Source organism: Porites lutea, chromosome 1, assembly GCF_958299795.1.
Source record: "Porites lutea chromosome 1, jaPorLute2.1, whole genome shotgun sequence".
Lineage (NCBI taxonomy): Eukaryota > Metazoa > Cnidaria > Anthozoa > Scleractinia > Poritidae > Porites > Porites lutea.
This window is the reverse complement of record NC_133201.1, coordinates 12,070,501-12,084,607: the sequence shown is the minus strand read 5'-3', so window position 1 is coordinate 12,084,607 and position 14,107 is coordinate 12,070,501. Positions and strand designations below refer to the sequence as shown.

The 14,107-nt window shown below is 38.2% G+C and overlaps 1 protein-coding gene across 1 annotated transcript in view; it reads right to left on the bottom strand.

Annotated features, from left to right (window-relative positions):
* The window catches only part of LOC140945357 (lactadherin-like), a 6,880-nt gene extending 597 nt beyond the window's left edge, over window positions 1-6,283 (bottom strand). Inside the window, exons 1-3 of the mRNA XM_073394393.1 lie at window positions 6,200-6,283; window positions 3,461-3,497; window positions 794-1,116 (exon numbers count right to left, since the gene is read on the bottom strand). Of these exons, the coding sequence (XP_073250494.1) occupies window positions 794-1,057 (264 nt within the window). The 5' untranslated portion in view covers window positions 1,058-1,116; window positions 3,461-3,497; window positions 6,200-6,283. The remainder of the gene's footprint in view (window positions 1-793; window positions 1,117-3,460; window positions 3,498-6,199) is intronic.
* Window positions 6,284-14,107: the final 7,824 nt, after the last annotated feature.

Genomic DNA, 14,107 nt, shown 5'->3' with positions numbered 1-14,107 from the left:
TGGACGTGATCGTGATAAGTGACTTCAGACAGCCATGTTGTTTTTTCTTCAAAATTCTCATTTTTCCGATAATAAATGTTAGATGGAAGATAGTTCCAATTCCTATAATTCCTGCCTTGATGTTGTAAATGATGAGTATTTTGTGTGTGATTTTGGCCTTTTCTGTCGCGGTGGTTAATACCTTTTGAAAGGGTTTATCCTGCAGTTAACGAGTATATAGCATGAATTTTAAGATAGTGTACGGAGAAGTGGTGTAGCATTGTATAGATGCAACGAAAGGTCAAGGCTGCGAGAAGTAAGTAATCGTATATCTAAGAAGCCCGTTTATAAATTTCGAGCTTTTGCAACATTTTAATGCAATATCGTGTTTAAAAACACGATATTGCAACCACTTATATGGCGTTGGGTGGCCAAGTTTCGCTAACTACTTAGTTCACTAAAAACTCTAACTGAAATAAAATCCAGCGTGCTCTTGTTTTGATTTGGTCCGTTAAATTGTATAAAAAAAATGACAGCTTAAAATAAATGCTGTACATTTATTTATTCACATTGATTTACTTTGCTCGAAAAAGAGGCCGAATATGGTGAAACTTCTGCAAATACCCTCTCTTGAATTTTTTGTTTATAAAAAAATGTACCTTAAAAAGAAATCAGGAAGCAAACAACATTAGGCAATCTGTATCTTTTTTGAACGGAAGGAAAACAAATCATAAGAGAACTGATATGGCAGCGTTTTTGCAAAGCTTCGAAATTTTGCCATATTTTTGCAATTTATAACTTTCTGGCTTCCTACCGTTTCTGAGCCTCCAGTACCAGTATACATAGTCCAGCTGCTTCCATCAGAGGAGTAAGACAATTTGAATTTCGTTACGTATTCGTTGTATTTCTGGTTTCCAGTCCCTTGGGTAGCAGCCCCACATATTTCATATGTGGTTCCCAGATCAATTTGAAGCCAATCTTCATCTTCGGCACTGTCTTTTGCACACCAGGCGCTGTTAGGGTAATGAAGTCTACCGTGATAAGCAGGATGACCAGAATACCTTGTTGAAGCAGTCATTTGGTCGTTAGGGATAATTTCAGAGTCAGCTACACCAATGGGATTATCGAAGCAAGAAACTAAGGAAAGAAGTTTGTATCATATAGTCCTGGAGCTAGGGACGTTTTGCTCAACTTAGGGGACAGAAAAGGCTTGACGATGGATTTTGATAGTTTAAAGCACCCTTTTTTTTGGGGGGGGGGGGGGGGGGTAGGTAGTTCGTGGTTTCAAATAGAGGTATACATTTTGATTTAAAGTTATATTTTTAAAACATGACAACAGTGACAGCAGTTCGGTTTGCGTGCAACATGTATATTGTAAGAGTTGTACGATGACCGGTCACAGTCATACCGACCGATTACTATACCAGTCATCGAACAACTGGGCCTCTGATAAGACTGCTACTATATAGACTGACTACCTAAACAGCGGACTTTGTTAGACGGAACACTCACAGTAACACTGAATCCAACACTCAGACCAACGTCAACTCTGGCTTTGTTACGACAGCCGCGACTATACCGTACATCAGAGGCACCTCTGAAACTACAACCTTACAATATACGTGTTGCACACAAACCGATAAACACTTTACGACGACTACTTACTGATGTCAAGGATAAAGACAAAGGGGAGGGCAGACAGGGAGCAGACTAGACAAGATCAAATGCTGCGACTTCCAGGCTACTTACATTTGTGAAACCGGCAGAAAACCTTAGCAAACGACTGACCGAACACAACCGAGCAGCGAGAAAATGGTGACGTCAACAATCACATTGCTGAGCACCATTTACAGACGGAACACCAAATCGACTGGAACTCTGCAACATGCATAGCGTATTCTAAAGACTACTATCAACGACTTTCTTTAGAAAGCTGGTTTACTAACTTAGAACAAACGCCATTGAATCGTAACCAACAGTTACCAGCACGGTACAGACGACTCATTGATGAGATCAAGCAAAACTAACTACGAGAGAACGCACGACTTGAGAACTGACAATTTAACTATCAATAGACGACGGTGTAGCTGTGACAGTAGACGGATCGAAACGCTCCAATTACTGATTACGAGTCTTCATAGCCAATTAAACAATAACATCACGGTTTAACTGACAGACGACCAATAACATATCGCGACGTAATTGACCAATCAGATCTATAACCAGAGTATAAAACCATTAAACTGACGTGATACAACTCACTTTGACTCTGAACATGACTACCGCACAGGTTGTCGAAATGTCAGTCATTATCAACAACAGCGTTAACAGTCCTATTCAGCACTATGTTCACTCGGACGATCAAACTCAACCTACACTACTTTTTAAATGACTCCTTCGCTCAAACGTTTCACAGTGAAAATGAATTTAACATGAAAGCGAGGCTGAAAGTTGAGACTAAATACATTCCAAGAAATTCACTTCACAAGAAAACTAACATGCTCGTGTATCTCCTTAGACTTCTCCAACATACTTTCAACAGAAGCACCGCCGTTTTAATAGTGAGTGATATGACAAATACCGTGCTTCTTATGAGATGTGACACGGTATCTTTGTTCAACGGATGATACAACCTTCAAAGTCTTTTGTGGATGATACCGAGTGTTTTCCTCGTTTAAGGATCCATTGTCAGGCAAAGAAAAAACAAAAAGCAAACTTTTTTTTTAATTGTTCCATTAATATTGTGTTACATCTCAGAAGAACAACGGGTTTTATCATATCGCTCCCTATTAAAACGGCGGTGCTTTTGTTGTAAGTGTGTTGGAGAAGTCTAAGGAGATACATGAGCATGTCAGTTTTCTTTGTGGAGTGCATTTCTTAGAATTTGCTTAGTTTCATCTTTTAGCCTCGCTTTCATGTTAAATTCATTTTCACTGTTGTCAAATCTTAAAAATATAGCCATAACTCAAAACATATACCACATTTGAAACCACGAACTACCCAGCCAAAATTATCAAAATCCATCGTCAAGGGTTAAGAAAAACGTCCGTACGCTCCCCGGCGGACCATGTTTAAAATTAAACTTGTTATTATTCTCTCGAGCAATTCTTCATAATCAGCCGAAGTGAAAAGTGGAAAATGCGTGCAACCATTGATTTGATGATATATTTGTCTGGAAATGAGGCTTCTTGGGAAAAAGTGAATAAAAATAATTCCCGTTCAAGGCTATCCAAAGACATCCTCGGAGACCCAGAGGTATATAGTGGTGGCGAGGGGAAGTCCAAACGTTTATTCTTTCCCTCGCCCGCACTATTATATCTGCCGCTGGGTCTCTCTGGTCTCTGAGGATAGAGAAATACAAGAATACATAAAACATGTTGTTCGATCGAATGTTATCAGGCAGTTTACTATTGCAACAATTAGACTTAAAGTTATGAAAAAAAAAACATATCAAGAATAAAGTTTAAAGGATTTATTGTACCTTCCGTATGCTCTTCATCGATGTCATGAAACGTGTGCTGTTAAACAATGGTAAACGGAATTAAATTTTTGACTTTACCTTAATTTAATAATTTGTATCAACAGGCTGTAGTCCTTCAAAGAATCAAAATGCGTAATTGTATCATGTTTTTTGTATAAACTATTAAAATAGTTCAATTTTGCCTAGATAGCAAACGGCTCGAAATTCAAAATGGCGTTCAAGCGGCGTTTAATACGGACACTGAAGCGATCATCGAAAGTGTCCGTATTAACGGGGTGTCCGTATTAAGCGGGTCATGTTAATTAGTAAAAAAAAACAATAAATAAATAGAACACCTTTATTTAAAGCAAAATTCTAAAGAAATTAAAAAAAAAAAAGACATTTATCAAGTATTGTCAAATTATACATCTCTAACAGTTTCATACAGCCGTCATCAGCTGTCATTCCACGGATTAAATCCACGGAAACACTCAAACATCGCTCATCTATACATTAGTTATACTAGTAATAGTTAACACTACAGCTGTCCCCCGTTCTGTATATGTTGTCGGTCAATAGTATTCTTGCTCGTTGTGTAGCTCTTTGAAATATAACGATTCATAATGAAGATTTTCACACATATTCCATACAATAGGTGAGAGAAATACAGGAAACGCAAGCTTCCATGCACAGTTTCAGGTCGATTTAGACAGCTTTGATCAAAACATTCTCAGTTTCGAGAATAGTTTATTATAAACCATAAGAAAAGATTTAATTACAAGTTGAATTTTTCGCTATTTCTCTTTCACTTTTTACATTCAGTTCATTTTATTCGCCGGAAAGTAATAACAACATGATATTAATTTGAGGAGGACTCGGAAAAAAAAAACCCGAGTCCCAGATGGGATTTGAACCCACGACCCTCCTTGATCTAGTCGGATGCTCTAACCACTTGAGCTACTGGAGACTCTATGGTGAGCAAGGGCCAATTTATGGGTCTCGACTGGAACCGCATCACGCGGCTACACAGCCAAGTAATGATAGGCACACAAGAAGTGAAGAACTCACTAACAGCATCGCGCTGTCACCTTAAAGCATATCAAAGATGCGGCCAACCAACCTCCAAAGTGAGTATATTAAAGATGAAACAACAACAACATGATATTAATTTGAGGAGGACTCGGAAAAAAAAATCCGAGTCCCAGATGGGATTTGAATCCACGACCCTCCGTGATCTAGTCGGATGCTCTAACCACTTGAGCTACTGGCTGTGTAGCCGCGTGATGCGGTTCCAGTCGAGACCCATAAATTGGCCCTTGCTCACCATAGAGTCTCCAGTAGCTCAAGTGGTTAGAGCATCCGACTAGATCACGGAGGGTCGTGGGTTCAAATCTCATCTGGGACTCGGATTTTTTTTTTCCGAGTCCTCCTCAAATTAATATCATGTTGTTGTTGTTTCATCTTTAATATACTCACTTTGGAAAGTAATAAGCCTTAGAAATTAAAAGGACGTTTGATCGATTCACGCACACGCATTCTAGTCTTATTTGAAACTTTATAACGGAAGGACATCTGTGAGGAGGGAATAAGTCAGCACAGAATTTGATTGTCGGCGAATTTCTGCAATCGTCCATCGTTCTGCTAGTGATAAGCTAGCCGTTGTTCACTCGTGTTGCTTGTTTGGGGCTGAATCTTATCCGGTCAAAGAGAGAGAAAGAGTGTCTGGCAAGGTTTCCAATATAAATCAAAGATTTGTGCACTCGTGTCCGTCAAACTCTCCAAGTGTTTATCAGTATACACAGTTAAACGCACCTTATAACCTCATCTGCGCTTAACGAGCTGTCTTTTGGTCCATAACTTTCAAAACAACTGCTCCACAGAATGTCACTGCGTAACCCAAAAGAGTATCGAAGTATGACTACACAATAAATGTCACAAAATCTACCTGAGCGGTTGCTTCGGGATTTTCTGTCTTTACGTCATCCTAACCATTTCGTACTTGCGGGCGCAAACAATAGAAACGTACACACTTTATAATGAAGTGTCCGCATTAACGAGGTTGACTTTCTATAAGAATCTGTGGATTGGGACAGGAAAAAGTGTCCGTTGTCCGCATTAACCAGGGGTACCTAACGACTGTGTTCTGTAAAATATCTGTTCGGAGAAGCAAAAATTCCCTAGAACTTTCATAGCTTGAGGAAGGCTAAAAATTTCTGGATGACCGTTCCATTCATTTAAAATTTTCGAAGCTTGTCTAATAAATTCCTTACGATTTCCTGAAGTTTAATTTTTCATATTTCACTGCCCAGGTAAGGCTATTTTCGCAGAAAAACGAAACCTTAACTTTTCGGATTCGAAAATGTCATGTAGAGAGGAATCAGAAAAATTATCTTTTTCGTTAAACGTTAAATTGCATCTAAAATTTTCGGGAAAATCATACTCGAAGCCCTTGTAATTTCGAAAAGGCTCAAGTTGCCCTAAGATGACCGAATACATAGGAATTTTAAAGAGCGCCTTAGTATGTATTTCTTCAGATCTAAAAGTACTCTAGATAGCCTAAAAACTCTTTTTAACGTATTTAAGGGTAAGCCGTCGTTGGGTGGCCCTGATGAACGGATGTCCGTATTGAGCGGGTTGGATTTAGAGAAAAAATGCACGGGCTTCGAATATTGGTGTGATTTAAACCGATATAAATTTTCGTTATTATTTTCTCTTATGTTTTTCTTCGTTATCAAGGACATGTAATGTATGTAAGATTACCTTTTTGTAAGCATACTGTGAAAACACCACCCCTTTATGCAGTACCAAGGTGACGTCTTCTTGCAGACCAGCGTTGTTTAACTCACAACCATACCTTGTGTCTTCAATTAGAAAGTTAAAGTTTGTGGAAACGCACCTCGGATCTTTAAGACAAACCTGGCCACACGAGGTAAAGCTCGATACTCTCGCTCGCTTAAAAGAGAAACCCTGTAAAATGAAGCCTTTCTTTGTTATAATGGCTCCCAGTGTGGAACGTCTTTCGATTCTTGTGCCTTTTTCTGCTTCAACATGGAGAAGCATTCTCAGATATACAAATAATAAACCTGTTATGGGCTTCATTATGAAAAAGCAATTTTCATCTTCAAACCCTCTGTAAAACGACGTGATAATTGATCCAGAAGCAAACACGACGTGTTGGTCAATAGGCTGTTTGAGTGAGATCGTTGTATTTGACTACGATTGCAGAAGTCTTAATTAGTATTATTTCTCGTGTAATAAACCTTTTTTCAGAAACCTTAATTTGAATAAGAATAGAAATACGAGTTGGACTACTGCTGCTAAAAATTGTTTACCAAGAAAGCAATGTTAAGAAACGTCAAATTAGAATGCACTATGTTTATCAAAAGGATGAATCCTATCCTTCAAATTAATTTCAAAACTGGAGATTTTGTACGTAAGATGTTTCAGGAAATTTGCGATGGGAAACGTTTCTGTATGTAAAATAAACGTTTTCGTTCAATCAGTGTCCCTATTGTTGGATAATGAAACCTTCAATAATTCTGCACATGTGAAACTTAAGTAATGTGACAAAAATGCATTTTCAGTCTTAAAAGACAAAGAGATTTAAAAATCGGTGATAATTACATCGGTGGGAGCATGAGATGCGGATGTGCAAATCAATAAACACTCAAATCCTTGCATAACGATTAGAAGCTGCCCGTCACTTTCATGGTAATCCGACCCTATTTTAGTTGGCCAACACTTCTTGTGCGGCACAGTGCAAACTATATTATTTTTAACTAGCACGACTAGGCTTGTTACTATCGAAAATCACCTAAGAAAAAAAATATTATAATAATAAAACAAAATATATAATTGTTCGCTTAGCGGGCGGTCCTTTGGCCTGAAGATGAGTTCATTAACATCGTCGCTTTCTTTCCCTTTAACCTTTTAGTCTCTTAGAATATACCCAGGATTTTATATAATTTTGTCGTTATCAACTCTAATTCTTCTACACTGAACTGAGTGATAAATTAAACGAAGCCAACATGTTACGAGTGAGGGTTATAATCAAATGAAAATTAATAACTTTTTTAAATAATAAATTGATAATAAATAATAATAAATAATATAATAATAATAATAATAATAATAATAAGTTGTTTAGTAATAAATTAATAACTTTTTTTATTTTGTATTTTTTTTTTTGCTCAAAAAGTCAACAATTTCACTGTAGTGTATTTTGACTATCGATGTAGAGTGTGAAAAGTCGAGTTGAAACGGATATGTTCGATTTGTAAACGGCTAGTTTAAATTTAGTAGTCAGCCAACGGTGAATCACTAGCCAGTTTAAGCGAATTATCTACCAACTATGAGTCTAATCTTGAATTTTTTCTCTAAGATAATTTTTGATACTAATGTGGGATACGTATAAAAATACGAATAATTATATCTTTCAGTTTAAGATATTTACATGCTATAAACTAGGGTATCTAAAAGATAGTAATGCTGCGACACATTCTGTTCGTACCGGCATTAGTTAGGTAGTGAGACTCAGAGTCTCTCTATTTACATGTTGGAAAGTAATAATTACTATCAGTCTATAGAAAGAACTCTTAAGAACGTTGTTTAGAAAATGATCAAGTGGTTATCAACTCTGGTTTTCCTACAGTCATAGTTAATTGAGTGGGATGGTTATGAAACCCGTCAGACTCCTTTGTTATATGTTTTTGTGGACCTGAAAGTGCACAACGTTCAAAAGAATTCCTATCATTTTGATTGTATTGACCAATAAAAACGTTGCATTAATTTATTCCGTAACAATTTGCCAACAGAAAACAAAGGATTGTGCACTTTCAGGGTGCTTCCAACATATACTGCAGCACTGCTGTTTTTATCATTGATGTTTGCCGCTTTTCATAACCAGTCTTCTCTAATAACTATGCTACAGTAAATTGTAGGAAATTATAGAAATTCAGATTGTTTAATATATTTAACATACGGTTTACTATCTTTTCTCTGGAAACACTATACTTTTCTTGCTATTTATTGCACTTCATTAAATAACAGTTATTTAGGTAAATATTTATAGAAAACAACATCACAAAAACGGAAAAAAAGAAAGAAGGAAAAAAAGAGTTGAGTAAAACTCGAACCCAGCACCTTCGGCTCGATGCGATTACACTTAACTACACCACAGAGGCTGATTACGTAACTTTGGGGAAAAGTCTTTAATTTAATGCCTTTTCCATGAAACTTCCAACGGCAAGATGACCAAGCCGCATTCACCGAGCTATTAACTGACAGTTAAAAGACAATGTGAACGCATATTCCATGGCAATGAATGAATGAAAGAACTCAAGACTCACATAATTATGCTTTACAAAACGACGATACACATCCTGGTCTGCAAAGTAGGACGCAAAACGGTATGTTTTGTTATCTCGATTTCCGCTGTCAATTTGAAGCTAAGGGTCAAAATCACATCCATTTTCGGCTCATTTTCGGCTTTCACATCACCTTCTAGCAAGCTGTAATTTGTATATCCCCCGTGTTGCGGGGTCGAGGAGGAAATGCTCATCTTCTCGTCAAGTTAAACGCCTGGACGAGTCAAAGGCTTTTGAATTAAAATCCAATCCAAGTTAACCATCGTGCTCATCTGAAAGACTCCTACGTGTCTAAAATTTGGTAAGACCTCTAACCGTGCTGTAGAAAATTTGTCACAAAGAAAACGCTGAGTCTGGGAAGAGAACGATGCACGTTTTCACCCACCGAAATTCCTCGTGTTTTTATTTGAGTTGTTCGTGGCGCATTGCATTCTGGTAAAAAATAGCGCAGTGCAGTCTGGTTAAATGCAATGCTTTCTGTTAAAAAAGTGATGAATTCGAGAATTCGTCCCACCTTATAAATTTCCCTTAAATCCTGATTATGTTGCTGCTCGCCCCCTACGGTCGCTCCGCAGCAACTATTATTATATTAAGTTATTTTTAATTTCCTTTTTATTCATTAATTGTAAATTAACTCTGAACAGCACATTCGGAGAGTTAATAAAACGATTGTGCTGTATCGTACTGTACTGTACTACACTACACTACGCTGCACTGCAACGTACTGTACTGTTTGTACTGTACTTTACTTTAATGTACTGCTCTGCATTGCTCTGCATTATTACAATACTGTAATGCACTGCATTGCACTGCACTGTACTGTAATGCACTTTATTATTCTACTTCGGGGTGCACTCAGTAGGGTACAAATTACAAAAAGACTGCAAAATAGTCCGTATTTTTGCGTATTCAAGTGCGCGTGAGCAGTCAAACAAAAGGTCTCGATCGAGGCTGAAAACAGAGAGCGAGACTGGGGAGAGACGCTCAAATCTAAAGTCGTCTGGACAACAATGAAATGCGACATTTATTGAAAATAGATACAGCATACAAACTTTATGCTAGCGATGCAACAGAGATGTTGAAAACAGACGTGAAGTTGTGTGATAAAGATGGTGATGGCGAAAATCGTCAAAGAAAAAAAATACAATCCCCCCTGAGGAACTGAACAGTCTTCACCTCTAGTTCTGAGGTAATGCGAGGTAACTCGACATGGTAGACACAAGACGTTCTCTAGTATGCTTATACCCCGGCGAAGATGAGGTTTCAAGTCCTTTGTTTAAGAGTAGCTTATTGAACTCCTTGAATTTCTAGGATAGTTTTTGTCTTTCCATCCTCAACGTGCTCTGCTCAGTTTTCCTACTGACATTCCGTTTTAAATAACCGATTACCATCATAAGCCTCACGGTTATTTGTCATTCCATCTCTGTTTTTCTAGCAAATGTTTGAAAGTGCCGACGACAACTTGTGAAGAAATGGATTCACGTAGTAAACTAGTTTGACAAGTTTTCTTTTCTGACCAAGTCAGCAACAGTAGATGAAAGGACGCGAAAACTCGAGTCATGTTAATCTCAGTTTGAATTCATGATAAATACAGCAAGCAAGGTTCAAACTGTGCGAATGGTAGATAAAAATACTATTAATTTTCATAACTTTACTGTGCATTGGTAGCATGGCCCAGTGGTATGAGACCTCACTTTTTTTAATTTGCGCTGGAGGAAGTTGGGGTGCAGTTTCGAATCCCGGCGGGGCTACTTCCAGGACTTTTTCTTGTTCGTTTTTCTTTTTTTCTTTCATTGTATTTTTACCCTTTGGCTTGTTTCCGTTTTTCAGCTTGGCGAGATTTTTGCGGAAACGTGTTCCTAGTTATTTATAGATGGCCTTGTATCAAGGAGGTAAGAAGAGCTTTCAATTGCTCTTCCAAAAATTTTGATGGTTGCCCTTGGTCCAAAAACGTCTCTTTGGTGGTTTTGTTTAGTATCTAATGCCTTAAGGAAGCTATTTAGTATGTGTCAGTTATTTTAAAGACTACCCTAATGTCCCTCCTGGAGATGATGCCAGAAATGATAATTCTTGGGGCTTGAGCACTCAGTGCTTTGAGTCACCTTTCCCACTTCAGTTAATTTACTTGCAATGGTCTTCGGTGAGCCATCAGTTGTTATGTTATTCGTACCTAGGTAAACAACAACAGCTTTCTTGCATTTGTAAGCCCTAAAATCGACTTTAGATGTACATTCTTCAACTTTCGCACCAAGGTGGCATTGCTTTCTAATCATATTCGAAGCTGACATCAAGCTAGGTGTAATATACAGGCTTTTCACGATGTATCGTTTGAATAAAGAGTAGGTGATAATCCAGCCTCAGCGGTTGCTTGCAACGTCTCGCCACTCGCAGTGGATGAAATGGATGGCAATGCTCTTTAAATTATTTCCTTTTTTTTTCCTCAGAATCTTAAAGTTTTAAGAGCAAGGGTCAGGAAATATCGACCATCGAGTGGCAAGAGTTGAAAAATCGATTTGATTCCTTCATTTCCTTAGATAGCTTTTAGGTAGATAAGTAATCTGAAGTAAATTGTTCCAGCAATCAACCTTTTGTTTTGGAGAAAAGTAAAAAATATCAGTTTTTTTTGTAGTCGGAGTCTCAAAATGGCCTTATTTCAAACTCGAGATTTGATAACATCAACTCTCCTAGCGTTCACAAACCAGAGGCGGATCCAGTGGGGGGGGGGGGGGGGGGTTGGGAGTTAGGTTTGAGGGGGTTGTAACCCTCCTTTGGGGAGTTTTCGATATCAAAAATGATATCATAAGTTATAATATAAGTTCCAGTCCAATCGATCATTACAATAAGGCTGTAGCTATTCCCCTTCTTGACTCCTCAGTTATCCAAATGCAAGATCGATTTTCTGATGAAGATTGCCACGCCCGCCATCTTCTTTGTCTCGTGCAATCGATTTTAATAAATAAGGCACTGCAGCTGGGTCGGATGAAGTAAAAGGCATACTGTTCTGGGAAAAAGACATTACATTTCTCAAATCTCTTGGAAATGAGGTTCGTAGATAGAAAACATTCTGGTTGTCAACAGATGGGGAGCTTCCAAACAACCTTTTATTTTAGAACTTGGCATTTGCGATGCAAATGCTTTCCCAACATCTATCGCCTTCTCGTCGTTGCCTGTACCCTACCGATCACAAGCACAGACGCTGAGCGTTTTTTTACTGATGAAAAGAATCAAAACCTGCTCTAGGTCAACAGTGGAGCGATTATCTGACCATGATCACCATGCCATGCACTAATCCGAGAGATTCGAGGTAGAAGAGATACGCGAAGCCTTTGTAAAGGCTCATTTCAAGCCTGTCTTTTTTATTAACGGGTAAAAAAAAAAGATAAAAAACTATCGTTGTTGCACTGTACTCTTAGTCCTTATGATTGTGTCAAAAACAAAATTCTTGAATCTGACTGGTTCTTAACAGCCCATATTTATAGCTTAATTTTGCTACTGTAACTCCAAAACTGTCTGATTTGACCTGTCCGTTCACCAGGAGCTTATGACAACACAGGTCAAAAGAACCAATGAAAATCAAGTAGGAAATATCACTAGCCGGTGACATTTGACCACATAGCACATGATAATCAATCAAAATCAATGGCAAAATAGTGTCCAGGTAAGATGCCAGCTTCAACTGGAAAAGAAAAATGGATGAAACTAACTGGTCCAATGACTTTTATTTACATTAAGGTGACAATACCTCCCAAGTCTGAGCATAAAGTACGTCGCCATAAATAAAGATTTGGAAAAACTGCCACCACAGTCGTATTAGATAAAGATGAAAATTTGTTCGGATCAGGGTTGCAATGACATCGGAGTTGTCATAGCAACGAAATGACGTTGTAACCTATTTACTTGCAGCAGTATTTCTCGGCACTAGGAACAGTTCTTTCAAAATCGTTCACGGGAGCTTTTTCCTCCAATAGCGGCCTCGGTGTTCGTGAAGTTTAAGCGAAATCTGTAAGAGCGTTATCGAGATATTTTGGATGAAGTTTTTATGATTAGAAACACAGTAAAAATGGACAATATTGATGTTTGGCTGTTATCTGCAGAAGACGTAGCGCTTTTGACATGCAATTTCACCTCATAGTAGTTTCAATCTTTCTAAAAACGTGTGTGAAAAGATCATGGAGATAGCTCCAGCCTATTGCTACAAAGAAAGGTTTGATTACTATGTCTTTGTTGCGCGGCCTTTGACTCTCGAAACAGCACGGAAACGCTTGCTACGCAGGCTAAGGATTGTCCTAAAAAAATTTTGGCGCGTACCTGTGCTTAAATTTCTTCAAAGGCTTGCTTTAGATTTTCCATATATTTGTCTGTAATTTTCCCGGGACTTTCTTACAGATAAATGTATAGAAAATTAAAGTAGTTCTAGGTCTTTTAGTGCATGTAACGCCTTCAAATTTTTTTAGGAGAATCCTTAGGAGTGAAGCTTTAGTTTACAAATCCTATTTTTTCAGAACAGCCTTTCTACGGAAATTATTCGACATTGGATTCTCATACAATCACTGTAATTTCTCACACGTTTGTCGACTCGTCAAGATGGCGTGGAAAACTGTGACAAGGTTTATTGTTTTAACAGTTTAGGTAAAGCTCACGCGGGCTTCGATCGTCTGAATATTGAACACGGAGTGCAATTTGTACTACAAAATTGTGAAATAGTGCATTCTTTCCAAGGTCTGTATGATAAAAATGTATGTTACTGATTCACCTCAGGTATGATGTATAAATGGTATGAAAGGTTGGTTTACACGCACCCAAATTTGTTGGCAAGATTTTGTAAAGTAAACTTGTCGAACGCCAAAAATTCGGCCTGCTGTTTTTTTTTTGTTGTTGTTGTTTTTTTCCAGGTCAATTAATCGACGGTGATCGATCAAGAGCCATTATGGCTCTTAATTGTGACAATGTGATCGAAGGTGATTGCTAGTTATTGGTTTTGGGGTGTACATATGAGGCTACCAACTCGATGTAAGATTTGGTTCACCCTTGGGCTGTTTGCGAATAATTTTTTTTCTAAATTCACATGGGGGGGGGGGGGGGGGGGTAGCAACGACCTTCGATCTTGCCGCTTTTCGGCTTTCCAGGATCGCCCCAGTTAAGAAATCTGTCAATCATTAGAGAACTGTAGCGAGCACGCGCGAAACAGGCTGGGAACAACAACAACAACAAGTTCGTCTTCGAAACGATTCGACAGTGTGAAGTAAATTCGCTTTTGGTCCCGTTGGTCATTGCTTTCTTTGCTGTAACCAATTTTTGTCCG